The sequence below is a fragment of the Felis catus genome, chromosome B1 (genome assembly GCF_018350175.1).
Source record: "Felis catus isolate Fca126 chromosome B1, F.catus_Fca126_mat1.0, whole genome shotgun sequence".
In the NCBI taxonomy this organism is placed as follows: Eukaryota; Metazoa; Chordata; class Mammalia; order Carnivora; family Felidae; genus Felis; species Felis catus.
In genome coordinates this window covers 96792278-96812631 of record NC_058371.1, presented here as the reverse complement: position 1 = coordinate 96812631, position 20354 = coordinate 96792278, and the positions used below count along the sequence as shown (strand labels likewise).

Sequence of the window (20354 nt, the reverse complement as noted above, 5' to 3'; positions counted from 1 at the left end):
CTCTCTCTCTCTTTCAAAAATAAATAAACGTTAAAGTGATCGATCTACCACAATGAGATAGCACTACACACCTATCAGAATGGCTAAAATAGTGACAACCCCAGATGTTGGTGAAGATGTAGAGAAGCTAGATCATTCCTATATTGCTGGTGGGAATGTAAATGATAACTGCCACTCTAGAAAAGAGAACAATAGTTTCTTACAAACTGAACATGTGCTTATCATACGTCCCAGCAGTTATACTCGTGGGCATTATCCCAGAAAATAAAAACTTACATTCACACAAAAACTAGCGTGCACATGTTCACAGAAGCTTATTTCATAATAGATCAAAATCTAGAATTAACCCAGATGTCCTTCAACAGGTGAATAGTTAAAACTATGGTACATCACACCATGGAATACTTCTCAGCAATAAAGAGAAACAAACTGTTGATAAAACACATATTGTATGATCCCACTTAGGTATCTAGAATAGGCAAATTAAATTCGTAGACAAGAAATAGAATTAAGGGGCCAGGAGGAAAGAAAATGGGGAGTTTTATCTAATGGGTACAGAGTTTCTATTTTGGGATGATGAAGTTCTGGAAGTAGAGAGTAGAAATATTTTTATGATATTATGAATGTACTTAGTGTCACTGAATTATACTCTTAAAAATAGCTAAAATGGTAAATTTTATGTTACATATATTTTACAACAAATTTTTAAAAAAGAGTAAACTTTTGATACATGCAGGAACTTTGGATGAAAGAAAACAATCTTGAGTTATTTGTTCTGTGATTCCATTTATATAAAATTCTTGAAATATCAAAATCATTGAGATGGAAAACATATTAGTGGTTGCCAGGATTGAGGTAGGTGGCTGTGGCTGTAAAAGGATAGCATTGAGGGATCTTTATCATGGAACTGTTGACTGGTGATGGTCACAGGAAACTAGATATGTGATAACACTGAATAAAACTAAGTACACACACAAATGAATGCATGAAAAATGGGTGAAATCTGAATAAGGTCTAAGTTTTTATCAATGTTGATTTCCTCTACTGTAGTTATGCTGAATACTACCGTTGGGGGAAATTAGTTGGAGAGTTTACAGATTCTCTCTGTATTATTTCTTAGGATTCATGTGAATCTGCTATTGTTTTAAAATAAAATTTTTTTAAAAATAACCATTGTGGGGAGCTATGCACCTATATTGAGCTCAGCTCTATATTGTTTCATTGAATGTTCCCCTCACCTTTTGAGGTATTTTTATCCTAACTGTACAGGTAAGGAAAGCAAGACTCAGAGCTGAGAGCACTTGACCAAGTCATTTGTTCAGGTCTTCCTCACTCCCAAATTCAGATTCTTCAATTGAACTCTACTCCTCTCTGAGCTAAGGTGACTAGACTTGGTGAACCTTAGCTGAACCTGGGTACAGAATGTTTCTCTGCCCCCTTTTAGCAGCTTCCAGCACAACCGTCAACAGGGAAGATTAGAACTTCTCCTAGCTTTCCTTCATGCCCAGACAAGCTCTGTTAGAAAGAACTTTGGTTCCAGGGCATTTGTTCTTCAGTGCATCATTGAGTCTGGTCACACAATATCTATTTGTCAACAGTTGAAAATAAACAAGATTGGGGCACTGGGGTGGCTCAGTCAGTTGAGCATCCAACTCTTGATTTTGGTCATGATCTCAAGGTTCATTAGTTCAAGCCCCACATTGGGCTCTGCCCTGACAGCACAGAGTCTACTTGGGATTCTCTCTCTCTCCCTCTCTCTTTCCTCCCCTACTTGTGCTATCTCTCTCTTGAAATAAAAAAAATAAATAAACTTGAGAGAAAAGAAACAAGATTATTTTCCTCCAGAACCCTCAGATTATTTCATCTTCTTGTCTATCCCTGATTCCTCTCCTTGCCCTCTCCTTTTACAATATACTAATATCTGAATTTATTAATTTATAATAACTGAAACCCTCATTTGAATCAATAAATTACCTCCTCTGGGTCTATTTTATTTTCAAGCTTAACTAGCTTAATCCATCCCTCGATAGATTTTGTTACACGAACACTTGCAGGATTATCATTCAACATAGATACTTCTTTTCTCCTCCTTGCTTCTTTCATTCTTCCCTCCTTCTCTCTTTCTTTCTTCCATCAGAAGGTTGGCCACACTATTTATCCATGTTGTGTCTGTCTGTGTCATTTTTTCAAAGGCCCCACTTCCACTGTCAGAAGTATCATGGTTTGGATAATAAATTATATGATCATCCACCCAGAAACACATCAGTCTGCCTTCCTAAGATCCATGCATGTTTGACAAATACTTTAAACCACTAACAGTGTGTTTATACATAGGTGATTTTTATTGGAAGAAGATCTATAACTTGAAACAGTCTCAAAAAAGACAAAAAAAGAGCTATTTAATAACTTTTCCATTTTTGTCCTTACTGCTAACTGGCATGGAACTGTAAAGTCACATTCCCAAGAAATAGACTCTGGCCCTGTTCATCTTTTTCTACCAGGTTACAGATTATCTTCTAGATTATAGATTAGCTACCTTGGGGTCAAATGTAATCTCCTGATCTAACTGTCTCTGGGTGATTAGGAAACAGGGCTACCCATACAAAACTTAGTAAGTTTTGCTGCAAAGGAGCCATAGGGGTCTGAGGATAGTATGTGGCATTCCTAGTACCTCATTAAACAAATATTTATTGAATATATTACTATTATTCTGGATAAGGTCCTATGACTTGTATTGTGAAATAAACAGGTAAATTCAGAATCCTGGCATCAGGGCACCTGGGTGGCTCAGTTGGGTGAGACTCAGACTCTCGATCTCGGTTCAGGTCATGATCTCATGGTTCCTGGGTTCAACCCCCACATCGGACTATGTGCGGGGAGGGGATTCTCTCCCTCTCCTTCTGTCTCTGCCCTGCCCCATGGATGTGCACATACACACTCTCTCAAAATAAATGAATAAACATTAAAAAAAAATTCTGGCCACAAAAAAATACAAACAACCAAAATGTCCATGAACTGAATAATGGATAAATAAAATGTAAATCCATATACTGGAATATTATTTGTCAATAAAAAAGAATGAAGTGCTAATACTTGCTACCACATGGAAGAACCTTGAAAAACATTATGTTAAATGAAAGAAGCCAGTCATGAAAGACTATCTACTGTGTTATTCTTTGTGTAGGAAGTATCTATAATAGACAAATCTATAGAGACAGAGAGGGGCTTAATGGTTACCTAGGACCCAGGGAGATGGGTTGGATGTGGAGTGACTGCTAATGGGTATAGCATTTGGGGTGATGAAAATGTTCTAAAGCTGCTGATTGTTGCACAGTTCTGAATGAATATACATACTATCCATTGAATTGTATGGTGAATTTATATTGGTAAATTGTATTATATTTTAATAAAGCTGTTAAATAATAATCCTGACTTCAAGAAATTTATAGTCTGTAGGAGGTAAGATGAGTACAAATACTTACAAATAGAAGAAAGTGATTGTAAATACTATTTAAGTGAGAATCTGGAACATGTTGACATATTTTACATATTGGTCATAGGATTCACCTTTAATTCTCTGAGAGCTGAAGTATATGGAGAGAGAGAGATGATTACATACAGTTTTGAATGGGTTTGGAGATCAGAAGTTTCATGGAAGAATTTGAATTTGAATTAGAGTATAAATCAATAACTTTTGTATTTAAAAAAATAGGAAAAAAATGATGGGAAGGTCCTTCTAGGCCAAGAATTCCAAAGCTGTATGAGACTTAAAACTATTGTTAGAAATAAAAGCCAGAGAATAAAGCAAAAAACTGAACCTGACTAGAATATTATTCATTTTAATGTATTTTAAATGGTTACAGTGGCCTTGGACCCTCGGTTTTCTATAACCACTCCAATTCAAATATTCTTTTCTTCTCCAGTAAGCTCTAGATGTTAAAAAGAAGTTTACTGGACCTAAGCAGGGCACATTTTAAATGTTTATCAAAAAGAACCTCAATAGCTTAGGGCACCTGAGTGGCTCAGTGATCAAGTCATGATCTCACAGTTCATGAGTTTGGGCTTTGTGTTGGGCTCTGTGCTGATAGCATGGAGCCTGCTTGGGATTCTCTTTCTCCCTCTCTCTGACCCTCCCCCGCTTGCATATGCATGCCCATGTACTTTCTCTCCAAATAAGTAAACTTTAAAAAAAAAAAGAACCTCAATAGCCCAGGTGAACCAGATCAGTAAGGCCTAACTTACATGCCACTCAACTATATTATAATTGATTTCTGCCAGTTTTCATGTCAGCAGTTGAACATAATATATTTTTGAGCTGTTAACTTTTGAGCTGTTTAATATCAACTAAAATTACAAAGTGAAATTGTGGCATTATAAAGTATTATTGCCCCCCCCCCATACCAAAAAAGAATATAACTAAAGCCTCCATAGGTACCTGACATTTTAGCCATAGCTAACACTAATATTTATTTGTTCATTGATTCATTGATTGATTCATTCATTCATGTATGTATGTTAGAGCACCTGTGTGAGCAGGGGAGAAGGGCAGAGGGGGAGATTGAGAAAATCATAAGCAGGCTCAATGCTCAGCGCAGAGCCCAACATAGGGCTCAATCCCCCAACCCTGGAATCATGTGAGCCGAAATCAAGCATCAGGTGCTCAACAAAGTGAATCACCCAGGCGCCCCCTAATACTGTTATTGACAAAAAATGTATATAGTCTAAAGAGATAATTATCTTATGTGGCCTCTTGTTAATTTGGACTACTTTTGCTGGAGGCCATTAAAATATCTTGGAATTTCTGTGTATCAGCATTTAAACTGTATCTCCCAGACTACCTGGAAAGAAACAGGCTTTGTGAACATGAAGGGAAATATTTTGCACAATATGATATGCATTATCATAGATGTTTACTTTATAAAAGCATTTTGAAAATCTGACTTTTTAACCTTCATAAAAATAAAAATTTTAAACAGATTCTATAGTTTAATAACCACTTTTTAATTAATATGTTTCAGTTCTGGAGGTGGTTTTTGGCAAACCTGGCCTCTGGTGGAGCTGCTGGAGCAACATCCTTATGTGTAGTTTATCCATTAGACTTTGCCCGAACCCGATTAGGTGCTGATATTGGAAAAGGTATAGAATTTTCAAAAATACTACTCTTCCTTATTTGCGTTTTGAGTGAAGTATTATTTATTGTAGTTATACTATAGCAACGTGAAATACATTCTAAAAATCTTATCTCAACCAAATGGTAGAATAATAGGGCCTAAAGATTACTACTTTTTTCTTTTCCCTCAAAAGAAGGAAGGAGAAGGCCATTACTGCAGTAACAAAAGAGCAGATATGAAGATGGTTCGTAACTTCCAGTTTTTTCCTGGAGAGCCACCTCTTAGATCCCTCCCTGAATTTATTCATGTTTCAACTATGGCTCCTCTCTAGGTTACATGTACGGTTCTAATCCCAGAGATTCCCTTTGCCTCTGTTCTTATTCATCATACCTTCCTCTGTTTTTGTTACACTCTTATTTTGGTAGATTATATTCTTATATAGTCTCCTGAGCTTTTTGAGCAGATAGGAGATATATTGGGATCTTGAATGTCTAAAAATATCTCTGTTTTTACCCTTTTACTTAATATTTGACCATATTTACAATTCTAGGTTAAAGTCACTTTCTTGGGGCGCCTGGGTGGCTGAGTTGGTTAAGTGTCCGACTTCAGCTCATGATCTCGCGGTTTGTGGGTTCAAGCCCTGTGTCGGGTTCTGTGCTGACAGCTCAGAGCCTGGAGCCCGCTTCAGATTCTGTGTCCCCCTCTCTCTCTGCCCCTCCCCTGCTAGTGCTCTGTCTCAAAAATTTATTTATTTACTTAATGTTTATTTACATTTAAAAAATTTAAAAAAAAATAAAAATAAAGTCACTTTCACAATTTTGAAAACATTTCTCTGGACTGTTGTTTCTAATATTGCTCTTAAGAAACCAATCTCTTAACTGCCGATCCTTTTGTATGTGACTTTTCTTTTTAATTACCTTTTGTCCCTAATGATCTTGACATTTCACAATGATACATCTTTGTGTGAGGCTTTTTTCTGCAGTTGTGGAAGAACTGGCCCCAGTAGGGGCTATCAATTGGCCCCATTCAGTCTGGAGCCTTGTGTTCAGTTCTGAGGATGGCAGAGGAGTAAGGCACTTGGCTTCTTGGGGGTGAGGTTTTGAGCATTCATATGTTACATTGCTTTCACCTCAAGAGCAATACTCTAATTTCTAAGTCTTTCTGAGGTTATTGGGGTAAAACAGCTTGCTTTTCTCTCTGCAAGAAAGTAAGTTTCAACTTTTTCTGCTCTACTGAGTGAGTTACCACTCTTCCATCTCCTTTCCATCTTGCTGATATTTGTGGATTTCATTCTGTGTCATGTACTGTTCTTGCCTATATACCTTTAAACCTGTTTTATTCTTTTATTACCATTTTAGTAGAATTTCTCAAAGCAAGAGATTCATTTGACAAATACTTATTGAGTACCTCTGTGATCAAGGCCCTGCCTCAGATATGAGATTAGAGACACACATATAGATATCCCACATAAAACATGGAGCTCATGGTACATGGCCCATGTACCTCATGGTCAAGGGGAAAACACAAGTAAAAAAAAAAATGAATAAATGACTAAAATATACTGTCATTTAGCAATAAACAACATGAAAAAATATTGAGGGAGCAGGGAGTGACATCAGTTTTAGATAAGTGATCAGAGAAAATGTCTCAGAAGGGGTAGCAGTTTGAATAAAGATGAAAATATAAGTTCCAACTATCATGTTTAACTGGCAGTCCAAATTTTCTTGTTATTGCTAAGAAAGTGAAAAAAAAAACCTCTCTTATTTTTAGTTCAGTTCTGTAATAGTTTTCTCTCAAAATTGGGAGAATTTAGTTTATTTTGAAAGATTATATTCTTTATACAATTACTTTACAATACTTTAAAATATTGTAAAGGAGTTCTAGGTGAAGGGAAAATAAAAATGAAACCAGCAAACACTAGAAAAATATGATAATTCATCTAAACTATTAATCCTTAAAATTGCTAGTTCTTGGCTTTGTCTTTTTGCTGTGTCTGTCTTTCTGCTTTTCAACTTAAGTAAGTTGTGGAGTATTTTTATTTTATTTTTCTGAACCCTAGTTAGTAGCTTCTGGTAATTTTGTTGAAATGTTTTAGGCAAGTCAAATTGGTTGAAATATATTGCTTTTATTTGCTTTTTTTTTTTTTTAAGTTTATTTATTTTGAGAGAGAGAGAGTATGTGTGAGAAGGGGAGGGAGGGAGGGAGGGAGAGAGAGAGAGAGAGAGAGAGAGAGAGAGAGAGAGAGAGAGAGAGAATGAATCCCAGGCAGGTTCCAAGCTGTCAGCACAGAGTCTAATGTGGGGCTGGATCCTATGAACTGTGAGATTATGACCTGAACTGAAATCAAGAGCCCAACGCTTAACTAACTGAGCCACCCAGGCACCCCTAGATTGCTTTTATAAGAGATTAATATTTTCAGTTAAAATATTTTAAGATACTATTTGAAATATTAATTCTCTGTCAACAAATGAGAGGATTTTCATTTGTGTCCTTTTTTATTAGAAAGATTTCTAAATGGCAGTTTCAGATCATTTAAGTCTGTAAGATTAATTACTTTGATTAAAGTGTTTATCTGATATGTAACGTTGCTAATACATTTTAAATGGTTTTATTTTAGGTCCTGAAGAGCGGCAATTCAAGGGTTTAGGTGACTGTATTATAAAAATAGCAAAATCGGATGGAATTGTTGGTTTGTACCAAGGGTTTGGTGTTTCAGTTCAGGGCATCATTGTGTACCGAGCCTCCTATTTTGGAGCATATGACACCGTTAAGGTAATTTGAGGTTTTAGCTGCTGTATATTAAATACCTGGTTTGTTTCTTTTTATTGTTTTAATGAGTAGTTTGTTCAGCAGATATGTTTACTTTTAATTATGGAAATGAAAATAAATGATGAAATAAGAGACATTATAGAATTTTGTTTAATCATGACTTTGCCATAACCTTATTAAATTATAACTTGATTATGGATCTCACTTTACATATAAAGCATAAACCCAAACATTAAGTTTTTGTGCTGTTTGCAACTGAACAACTCACTGTATATTGTGTTACAAATAGAAAACATGCTAATTAGGCTTACATCATAATCAAATCTTTAGCATATAGAAAGACACCTTCTAACAGGTTTTCTGATTTTACATTCACTTTATTATCACTTATCATAAAGTAGGAAAGAGGAAGATTGTAATTATAGCTACCATTTTTTGAGTTACTACTTAGTTCTAGGAACTTTGTTAAGTGTTTTCTTGCAATTTCCTAGGGTAGCTTTTAATATCCCCATATTGAAGATAAACAATCTAGAAATCATTAAGTAATTTATGTTAAGTGGCAAAAATCCCATGTTCTCAGTCACTTCCAAAAGGAAGCAATGAAATTAATATCAGTATTACTAAATAAGATGAAGACTTCAGAGAAATTTTGTTTTACATATTGTTTCTGCTTTCCCTCATTAGTATAAATATAATTGTTGAAGGTCATTTTTTTTTTTAAGTTTCTTTTGAGAGCGAGCAAGTGTGAGTTAGGGAGGGGCAGAGAGGGAGAGAGAGAATCCCAAGCAGGCTTAGCACTGTCAGCATGGAGCCTGAGTCAGGCTCTGGGCTCCACTTCATGAATCATGAGATGGTGACCTGAGGCAAAGTCAAGAGTCATGACGCTTAACCGACTGAACCACCCAGCAGTTCTGAAGGTCATTTTTATTGTGGTCTGGACATGTTACTTTTAGTTTGGTGTGTATTTTTTAGACAGATTAAATTAATGGAAATTAACATGCTTTTATGTATGTTTATTTAGTAATGGAAAATTTTATGTGTGTTCTTCCTCTGCTTTTCTCTATCATCACCTGTAGTAGTTGTGAAATGTAGGAGTGTTTCTTCACTAGGTTAGAGTTTTAAAGCTGCTTATCAAATACTGTTGATGATAATATCAGGCATTCTTTAATTTTTAACTCCATGAGGAAGAGCCATGGAAGAACTTTTTTGGTCACTGGCTGCTATCTCTCCTAGTGTTTGCCATTAATAACAAATCTCTGATAATAGCAAGTATGCTTTTTTCTTTCAGGTATGCTTTTAAAGTGAAGCCATGTACGGCACACTTCTTTCTTATTGATCTCCTAATATTAATCTTTCCACATTAAATCAAACTGTGTTTTGTTGCATTTGAAGTATAATTGAACCCTCTCTCATTATAGGAGTTACTCTTTGACTTAAGAATTTAAGGTATTTTGGAAATTTAGATGGTTACTTGACATGTTTTTCTTTTCTAGGGCTTATTACCAAAACCAAAGGAAACCCCGTTTCTTGTCTCCTTTTTCATTGCTCAAGTTGTGACCACATGCTCTGGAATTCTCTCTTATCCCTTTGACACAGTTAGAAGACGCATGATGATGCAGGTATTATATTATTATTTGTGAACCTAATTGAATTTTCTAATATCTTTGATATTCAAATATAAACTTACTCAAATTTTAGAGAAATTGTGGCCAAAAGGCAGGATGTCTGTTTTATTTACTAAAAATAAATGTATGATGTGTTCTTGTATCCTTTCTTATCTCCAAACAAACTTCATCCAGCAAAAGTTTCTTCCTCTTTTGTTATCAAAATAGAAATTCTTTCCACTCCTATAACATATCTGAAAGGTGGAGGGGGATGGCAGGGATTGGAGGAGGATGGCACGGATTGGATGAGTATGTCTATCTTAAATGAATGTTAGGTTAAGTGCAGTAAGCCCTGTCACAAGCCATTGGCATGTTATTATTTGTTGTAGTATATTTTAATAAAGGAAATAATTTTTAACTCTGAGGATGAAAACTTGTTTTAATGATCTATGTTCTAAATATAAATCTCCAAATCAAAATTTTGGTACATCCAGCTTATTGATGTTACTTGCTACATTCATTTGTTTAGCAAATATTTGAATGCCTAATCTATGCTACGTTATGGTGACACAAAATAAGGTAGAATCTGCTTCCAAATTAATAGCATAGTATTAAATGCATACAGTTAATGGTATAAATTGAATGTGCATAGGTTCCAGGAATGCAACAGAGGGATGGATATCTAAATATTTAAAGTGATCAGATGTGACCCCTTGGAGAGCTAAATGTCTGTAAATAGATTTTTTTTCTCTAGATAGTGAGAGAACATTCTAAACAGAGGAGGGGAAACATATGTAGAGGTATGGCTTGAGAAGTAGTTCAATATACCTAGATGATAGGTTTCATGAGGGCAGTTAAAAATAATGAGCCAGAAAGCTAGAATAGTAATAGAGTGCTTATAGAGATACTGTCCTAAGTATTTTGCACTTTAACTCATTTAATTGACAGAACAATGCCATGAGGTGTAGTTACTATCATTATCTTCATTTTATGTCTACAAATCCTTTAGGCCACCTGAAAAGATAAAGCATACCTATTATTACTTCACTCACAGACTATTTTTAGTTACTCCTGTGTTTCCTCTTGATCTATATCTAGCTGTAGTTTAATACATTGAAAAACTTTTTTAAATGGAAAGTTAATTTGCATATAGACTATGGATTAGGTAAATAGTACTGTATCAATGTTATATTTTCTGATTTTGATAACTGTACTTTGGATATGCAAGAAAATATTCTTATTCTTAGAAAATACACATAGAAGTGTTTGAAGGTAAGGGACATGATAATCTGCCACTTACTCTCACAATAATTCAGAAAAAAATTGTGGGTGTATGGAGTTTTAAAGCTTTTTTTTTTTAATTTTTATTTATTTTTTGAAACAGAAAGAGGAGGCCGTGGAGGGGCATGGAAAGATGGAGACAGAGGATCCAAAGCAGGCTCTGCACTGACGGCAGAGAGCCCAATGTGGGGTTTGAACTCATGAACCATGAGATCATGACCTGAGCCATATTCGGACGCTTAACCAACCGAGCCACCCAGGCACCCCTAGGGGTTTTAGGTATATGTGTGTGTATTGCTAGAACTGCCATAACAAAGTACTAGAGACTGGGTAGCTTAAATGATAGAAATTTATTTTCTGACAGTTCTGGAGGCTAGAAGTCTGAATCAAAGAGTCCAGCAGGGCTGATTTCTTCTGATGACCTTTCTCCTTGGTTTATAGATGGCTGTCTTTTTCCTTGTGTCTTCCTATGGTCTTTTTTCTGTTTCTCTTCTGATAAGGATGGGCAAATTGGATTAGGCCCTACCCTAATAAGCTCATTTAATCTTAATTACCTTTATAAAGATTCCATATCCAAATTTAGTCACATTCTGAGGTACTGAGGATTAGGACTTCACTATATTAATTTTGTGGGGACACAGCACAGCCCATAATAGTACTCTTTAATTTTTGTATTTTCATTTATATTCTACAACTTTGTTAAACCCTATTACAAATACTAGTCTATATCTACACTCTGAAGTTGTATTTTTTTAAACGTAGGTGTATATCTGTGAATAATACTGTGTTTCTTCCCCTTATCAATTCTTGCACTTTAAAAAAAATTTTTTTGATGTTTATTTATTTATTTTGAGAGAGAGAGAGACAGAATCCCAAGCAGCCTCCATGCCACCAGTACAGAGCCTGATGCAGGGCTCCATCCCACAAATCGTGAGATCATGACTTGAGCCGAAACCAAGAGTTAGCCACTTAACCAGCTGAGCCACCCAGGTGTCCCAATTCTTGCACTTTTTATTTCCTTTTCTTGCCTTTCTGCACTGGCTGAGACTTCTGTTTTAGTGTTATACTAAAGAAGTAATAACTGTCAACCTTTTTTGCTAATCTTATGCCTTTATTGAATTCTTCAGTGTTACATAAATTAATGTTAGCTGGAGGAACCTGCGTGGCTCAATCAGTTCAGCATCTGACTTTGGCTCAGGTTCGTGAATTTGAGCCCCACATCAGGCTCTCTACTCTTAGTACAGAGCCTGCTTCGGATCCTTTGTCTTCCTCTCTCTCTGCCCCTCCCCCATTCATGTACGTGTGAATGCCCTCTCTCTCTCTCAGAAATAAACATTTAAAAAATAAAGTAAATCTGTTTAAAATTTTTAAAAATGTTACCTGTGGGATTTTGTAGTTATCCTTTATCATATTATGGCTGTTCTTTTCTGTTTTGGGTTGTAGTAGTTTTTAATCATGAGTGGTGGTCATGTTTTTCTATATGTATTAAGATGATTTCATTTTTTATATGTTAACCTATTATATTACATTAATCTGTTTTCCAGAGCTAAACAAATCTTATGTGCCTGGGATAAACCCAGCTTGGTCATTATGTATTATATTTCTAGCTGGGTTTGATTTGCTAGTTTTTGTTTAGGAGTTTTGCATTTTTTCAGTGATTTGGTCTTGTAATTTTTCCTTCCTATACTGTCCTACTCTAATTTTGGTACCAGGGTTATGCAGGCCTCATAAAACATGTGGAGTCTTCCACTTGTTGTCTTCTCTAGAATAACTTCCGTAAGGTTGGAATTAAATGTTCATTGAATATTTAGTAGGGATCACATTTGAAGCCATCTGGACACATGGTTTTCTCTAAGAGAGGATGTTCAGCAACTAATTGGATTACTTTAATGAATTTCATGTATTATTGCAATGTTTTATTTCTTATTCTGTTGATAAATTATGCTTTTTTTTAGGAGTTTGTCTATTTCTTCTGGGTTTTCAGTTATCATGAAGTTGTTTGTAATATCATCTTGCTTTTTCTTAATCTCTGGATCATCTGCAGTGTTGTTACATTTGATGTTTCTAAGAAATTTAGAGACTTTCTTGTTTTTCCTCAAATAGTGTTTCTAGAAATTTTTCAGTAAGATATTTCAAGTAAATAACTTTGACTTTGTATACTTTCTGTTATATTTATTTCCTATTTCCTTTATTTCTGTGGGCTGTGTTCTTATTTCTACTTTCTCTAGGTTTATTTTCTAAAAATGTTTAGATTGTTCATTAATTTTCAGCCTTTCCTTTCTGATATTTCAAAGTCATTAATTTCCTTATAAGTTACTACCCAAGCTTAATTTTAGTTAAGGAGTTTGGTAGTTATTATGAGGCTTTAAATATTTTCTCAGATGTGTTTTTCTTAATAGCCAAACATTTGATATTTTTCTAGTTATCTTTTTTGCTATCGACTTCTCACTTAATTGCAAAGTAGTGAGAGGGTAAATCATAGTATGTGATGTCATCTTTTGAACTTTGTGAAGCCTAACATATGGTCAGTTTTCAAGATGAGAATTCTCCAACCACTGGGTACAGTATTCAGTATATGCCCATTGACTCAACATACTTACTCAATACAGTGTTAATTTAATCTATCCTTAGTGCTGAAAAAAATATGTCTTCAAATGAAAGATATTGGGGCACCTGGGTGGCTTGGTTGAGCAGCTGACTTTGGCTCAGGTCATGATCTCACAGTTCGTGGGTTCGAGCCCCACATCTGGCTCTGTGCTGACAGCTCACAGCCTGGAGCCTGCTTCCATTCTGTGTCTCCCTCTCTCTCTGCCTCTCCCCTGCTTGCTCTGTCTCTCTCTAACATAAACATTAAAAAAAATTTTTTTAAAGATGAAAGATATTAAAATGACAAATTATTTGTCTTTCTTTACATAGAGTGGTGAGGCTGAACGGCAATATAAAGGAACTTTAGACTGCTTTGTGAAGATATACCAACAGGAAGGAATCAATGCATTTTTTCGTGGTGCCTTCTCCAATATCCTTCGTGGTACAGGGGGTGCTTTGGTGTTAGTACTATATGATAAAATTAAAGAACTCCTTAATATTGATATTGGAGGTAGTTCATCAGGAGATTAAATTAAGAAATGCATATATTTAAGTTGTTAAACATACAAATTATATAGCTGCCATTTGTATACAATTTGATAGTGTGTTATTACTGTCAGTATTTTTCAGAGTACTAATTCTACAATAAAGCATATGCTTTTTCAAGGGTTTTAAATACTAAAAATCAGATAAATGTGGGTTTCCTTCCTACTTAGACTCAAACTCAATGTGACATTTTACTTATAAGTAGTATGTTATTTCAGTGTTTAAAATTCTTTTCTTTTATGATGAAAAATTAAAAAGTGTAATGCTAAAATCTAAGATATGCAAGTTTATTCTTTTTAAACGCTATTCTCTTAATATAACTGTCTTCCCATTTAAAATCATATGATATATTAACTATTTCTTAAAAGCTTCTCAGGAGATGTCATCATATTTATGGGTATAAGTAAACTTTCTTCTACAACATCTCTATTAAGACAGCTCAGGTATTGTGTATATTTATGTTATATAGCTGTTATAAGTACACTTTCTAGATCTGATCATAAAAAATTGATGACTTTATGACTCTATAAACATGTAGTTGTAAAAAAAAGATATAAAATGGCATGTCTGCTTTTGTCTTTAAATAAAATCTGGCTAATGTGAATATATCTTGGAACAAAATATATACTCTTGAAAATTAGTTTGTGTACTCTGTATTGATAATAAAAGTTTAAAACTGTTACATATGAGCTTTTTTCCCCTTGATTCTAACTTTATTAATAAGCAAAGAATAATAAAATTTTTGTCAGAATTTGGAACTGACTTAAAGACAGAAGACAGGGTTTCCAAGGTTTTGTATAAGAGTCTGTCTTGTTTTTCAGAAATGTCGTAGAAGATAGTACATTTGAAATCCCCAGGATTTTAAAGTTTTAGTGGGTAAAGGAATGTTAAGCTAGAGGGGATAAACTGTAGAGAGATTTTTGAGAGGCTGTGAATGGGCAGAAATGGAGTAGGTGAACTTCCTCCTGCACAAAGGCAAAAAGTACATTTCGAGGAAAATAATCCAGACTATACTTTTTGAATATTTTGGTGTTATCACATGAGGAAAAAAAAAAAATTTCTTGAAAACTCTCAACATGATTTCTTGCAGTGGTCAACATAACATAGAAGGTTATAGAAACAAAGTAGAAAATATCTTCCTTTCCTTCTACACTTTTGCTAGTTGTGTTTGCCATAACAAAAGGACGATAAAAGATGGCCCACAGAAAAACAACTAAAATAATCAAATATTAGGAATAGTCTTCCCTGTAAAAGTTTTCAGTTTGTACAGAGACATGCTTAGAGGAAAGAAAGTCTTTAAAATCCTGAATGGTTTGAATAGAGGGCAAACAGGAATTTAATTATTAGGGACACCTGGGTGGCTCAGTCAATTAAGTGTCCAACTCTTGATTTCAGCTCAGATCATGATCTCATGGTTTGTGAGTTCAAGCCCCATGTCAGAATCCACACTGGCAGTGCAGAGCTTGCTTGGGATTCTCTCTCTCAGGATTCCCCTCCCCTGCTCATGTTCTCTCCCTCTCTCTCCCTCCATCTCCCTCTCTCTCTCTCTCTCTCTCAAAATAAATCAATAAAATTTTAAAAAATTTAATTATTAAATCACTAGACCAGAAAGTATGTTTTTTTTTAATGTTTATTTTTGAGAGAGAGAGAGAGGGAGACAGAGTGTGAGTGTGGGTAGGGAAGAGAGAGAGGGAGACACAGAATCCGAAGCAGGCTCCAGGCTCTGAGCTGTCAGCACAGAGCCTGACGCGGGGCTCAAACCCACGAACCGCGAGATCATGACCTGAGCTGAAGCCGTATGCTCAACCGACTGAGCTACCTAGGTGCCGCAGAAAGTCTGTTTTTTGAAGTCTGGAAGATGTATACTTAGGACAAAAGGAAGTTAAATGTTACTTATTCTGGACTGAATGAAAACTGTATATTACGTTAAGCTGCTAGTGATTTAAAGTAAGCAAAATCATAATGGAGATTTCATAAGGAAATAATTTTTACAATGTTAATGTAAATGTTGGAAAAGTACATAGCTAAAGTATATTTAAAACATGTACAGGGGTGTCTGGGTGGCTCAGCTGGTTAGTGTCAGTCTTCCAACTCTTTTGATTTCAGCTCAGGTCATGATCTCACAGTCATGGGATGGAGCCCTACATGAGGCTCCACACTGGGCGTGGAGCCTGCTTAAGATTCTCTTTCCCTCTACCCCTGCCCCCCCTCAAAAAAATTTAAAACTTAAAAACCGTTTAAAAAAATACATAAATAAAATGTGTACGATTTTCCATCTTAAATTACTAGTGCTGCATCTCCTTGCATAGAGAGTCGTCTTGGGTAGGAGTTTTAATTTCCCACTCTGAAACTATGTCCAAATAATACTTAAAATTTCATCCTTAGAGCTACATTCTTTTAGTTCATCTTTACTTATTTCATTAAAATAACATCCTCCTTACAAAAGATAACCTTTTAAATTTGTAGTCTTTTATATTTAATGAAACATCTATTTTGGTGAATTTTACATTTTTTTCTCACAGCAGGTTTTGTTAGAGAAGGAAAAAAAAAAAGACAAAATAAGCAACAAAAAATATGTACTAAGTAAGAATCATGAAGGCCCTGAAGAAATTTTTACTACTTTATATTCCTGCTCTGGATTGATGCTTTTCATTAATAGAACTTTGGTATGCTTGAATAAAACTTCTGAAATAGTTCCTTTGTTTATAAATGAAAGTTGTGCTATGTAAATAAGAAGTAATACCTTTGTTCCTCTTTAGCTGATTGACTTAAATGTAAATTCCACCATATCTTAAATGTCAGTATTCTCCAGGGGCCAGTCCAAAGCTCTTTTCTTACTTTATATGGGTTTCCTAGTTCATTTCTTCTGTGTCTTTAGTTTCAAATACCATTTGTATGCCAGTTACAGTCAAGATTTTCTCTTTAGCCTGACCCAGATTCCTCTTTGGAGTTTCCAGATGCAATTCTGTCTGTTGTACCCCTTTCTCTCTGTACCACTGATTTCTCTAATCCAACATTTCTAAAACCTAACTCACTGCTTCAAATCACCCTGACTTCTCTTTCCATAAGCCCTATCTTAACAGTACATACCAATTCTACTCAGTCTCCCACACTAGAAACCTGGTTACCACCTTCTACTTCAGTTCAAACACGAAATAGATCACTTGCTCTTATGAAATCTACTTACTAAAAATTGTACGTTTTTATTTTCTTTCCATTTTGACTGTCATTTCCTTAATTGAGGACTTATTGTCACTAATGCAAGATATTTTAATAAGCTTAGTGAGGGTAAAGGCAAAGATTCTGTAACAAAGACTCAAAAATATAGTGGTTTAAGCAAGACAAGTGTTTCTCTTAAATAATAGTTTGGAGGGGAGCAGTGTAAGCTATCAGGGTATCTGGTCTATGAACTCCTTCAGAGACCCACCTTCCTTCAGACTTTTTGCTCTGATATCTTAGAACAGGGATTCTTAACCATTTTATGCTGTGGATACCTTTGGCAATCTAAAGCCTGTGGATCTCTTGTAATAGTGTTAAATGAATAAAATACAATACACAGAATTACAAAGGAAACAGTATTTGAAATATGGTTATTAAAATATATAAAAGTACAAATTTGTGATATAGAAATAGGTGCTTCTTTTTAACACATAACAAGGTACAGTGGTCTAATAATTACCATAATTTCATAGTATTGATGTCCATAAATGTTTGAAATTATATATCCAACAGTTACAATGTATGCAAATATCTGATTTCTATTGCTGGGAAAAATCACGTACTATTAATACTTCAGTGATTTGTGCCTATATTCATGATTGAAACAAATGTTAACTTTTAGTTAAGGGTTAATTTAAAACACTGCCCCCCCCCCTTAATTCTGTCTGTGGATCCCTTGGGAACGTGGGGACCGCCCCTGCAGGTAAAGAACCTCTGTCCTAGAGCTTTGTACTCATTTGCATAGTCAAAGTTGGGTCTCTGGGTAATCTGTGTTTCCATTTACAGGAAAAGGGAAAATTAAATCAGGGCAGGTGGAAGGGATTTTAACCAAGTAAGGTGGAAGCTGCTCATGTTACATATATACACACTGGTGACTTTAGTCACATGGCTTTAGTTACAAAGAAGATAAGAAATAATAGTCTGCAGTTGAGCAGCCATGTGTACAAAACAAAATAATAGTTTTTTAAAAATAACTAGTAGTCTACTACAGTCTTTTAAGTGACCGTTATGTATCCAGTCTCACCTTGCTCTAATCCATCCTTAACACTGCCACCAAAGTATTTTTTAAACTCTGAATCTGATCATGTCAGTCTCCATCTATTTCAGTGTTTCTAAATATCTTATAGTAGTACTTCCTGACTTGTGGGTCATCAGGATTGGGTGAGGTTGGGGGCAGTTTTTGCAAGTAATTTAGGAGTCCATATTCCAATTGAAATTGAAAATTGAATTTTAAAGTCAGATTTTATGTATATGTAGCAGTTTTTTTGTTCATATATGTACAAGCTTTAGGGATTAGCAAAATACAAGTATATGTTGAAGTATCCTAGAACTCATGGTACATGAACATACATACTATTCTAATATATGCTAAAAAAAAAAAGTTACTTTGGGAGGCATAATTTTTTGTACATTAAAAATATGTGTTTGGGGGCGCCTGGGTGGCGCAGTCGGTTAAGCGTCCGACTTCAGCCAGGTCATGATCTCGCGGTCCGTGAGTTCGAGCCCCGCGTCAGGCTCTGGGCTGATGGCTCAGAGCCTGGAGCCTGTTTCCGATTCTGTGTCTCCCTCTCTCTCTGCCCCTCCCCCGTTCATGCTCTGCCTCTCTCTGTCCCAAAAATAAACGTTGAAAAAAAAAATTAAAAAAAAAATATGTGTTTGGGGTGCGTGGGTGGCTCAGTCAGTTGATTTCTACTCAGATCATGATCTCATGGTTCTTGAGATTGAACTCCACATCAGGCTCTGCGTTTACAGCTTGGACCCTGCTTGGGATTCTGTCTCTCTACCCTTCCCTGCCCTCCCCGCCCCCCAGTTTCTCTCTCTGTGTCTCTCAAAATAAATAAACTTAAAAAAAACTGTCTTCATTCTTGAAAAGGTAAACACCTGGCCTACAGAGTAAACAAAAGACTTCTTATTCTTAGTGTGGCATACAGTATCCTTTGTGATCTAGCTCTAGACTTCAGCTGTACATCATATCTGTCCTAGGCATTGTAGGCTTAACAGTAACCTCTGATTCCCCAAATATGGTATGCTGTTGATGCCTCTCTGCCACTGCACCTTATTTTTCAGTGTCATTTACCTTTTTTGTACTTTTTTCCCCCTCTGCCCATTATTTCCTTTTCATTATCCACCTTAAGAGTTATTCATTTTTTAAAGCACAATTCTAAAGTGGCCTCCTCTGTGAATATCTTCCTGCTTCCTGCCTTCAGACAAGTGTCCCATTTTTAGCCCTTCAAACACAGAAGCTTCTAGACTTCCAATGCAAATCTCTACTATAGCATTTATTGTTAGAGTGAATTTCCTACCTATTTTATAACTATTGTGCACTCTCTAGTTCAAGGCCTCCCTTGACTAGTTTTAAAGTATACAAAAACAAATACATTCCATACCCGCATAATCTTGTAAAGGTCATAATCTAGAAGTTATAATCTAGTAAAATGGACAAAACAACGGGTGGAGGACAGAATGTAAAAAAGGTCGTAAGAAAGAAAGGTACAAAGTGCTAGAAAAGGAAGGAAACAAAGTTAACTTGAGGCAGTCTTGGAGGCCCCATGATACCTTACACTGGATCTTAAACAATATTGAAGATTTTTTTTTAATTTTTATTAAAAGAAATTTTTTTAATGTTTATTTATTTTTGAGAGAGAGAGACAGAGTGCGAGCAGGGAAGGGGCAGAGAGACAGGGAGAAAGAGAATCCAAAGCAGCTCCAGGCTCTGAGCTGTCAGCACAGAGCCTGATGTGGGGCTTGAACTTATGAACCATGAAATCATGACCTAAGCCGAAGTTGGTCACTTAACTGACTGAGCTACCCAGGCCCCCCTTGAAGATTTTAATAAAGCATGTAAAGTTTGAGCTATATTCCAGAGAAAGACAGTGGCACAAAAACTTGGAGAAACTTGTCATACTTGAACAATAGTAAGTGGTCAAGCTGGCTGAGATAAAACAATAGATGTAGAAAAGTGATAGGAAATAGGGTTGGAAAAGTAAATTGGTCAAACTGTGAAAGGCTTTCAATGCCAGAGTGAAGAATTTACACAGTGGAGAACCATCACTAATTTTTTGAAGAAGTAAATAACAAAGTCAAAGCAATACTTTAGGAAGATAGCTTGTTACTATTAATAGGAGAAAGACAATGTAAAAAAGAACAGGAAGCAAATTACTGCAATAATCCAGTTGAAGTAGAAATTCTGGATCAAAGGGGTGCCTGGGTGGCTCAGTTGGTTGAGCATCTGACTTCA

General features: G+C 35.5%; 1 protein-coding gene across 1 annotated transcript in view; it reads left to right on the top strand.

Annotated features, from left to right (window-relative positions):
• Positions 1 to 14579, top strand: part of SLC25A31 (solute carrier family 25 member 31) — a 28617-nt gene extending 14038 nt beyond the window's left edge. Inside the window, exons 3-6 of the mRNA XM_004001095.6 lie at positions 5019 to 5136; positions 7729 to 7883; positions 9374 to 9499; positions 13682 to 14579. Of these exons, the coding sequence (XP_004001144.2) occupies positions 5019 to 5136; positions 7729 to 7883; positions 9374 to 9499; positions 13682 to 13882 (600 nt within the window). The 3' untranslated portion in view covers positions 13883 to 14579. The remainder of the gene's footprint in view (positions 1 to 5018; positions 5137 to 7728; positions 7884 to 9373; positions 9500 to 13681) is intronic.
• Positions 14580 to 20354: the final 5775 nt, after the last annotated feature.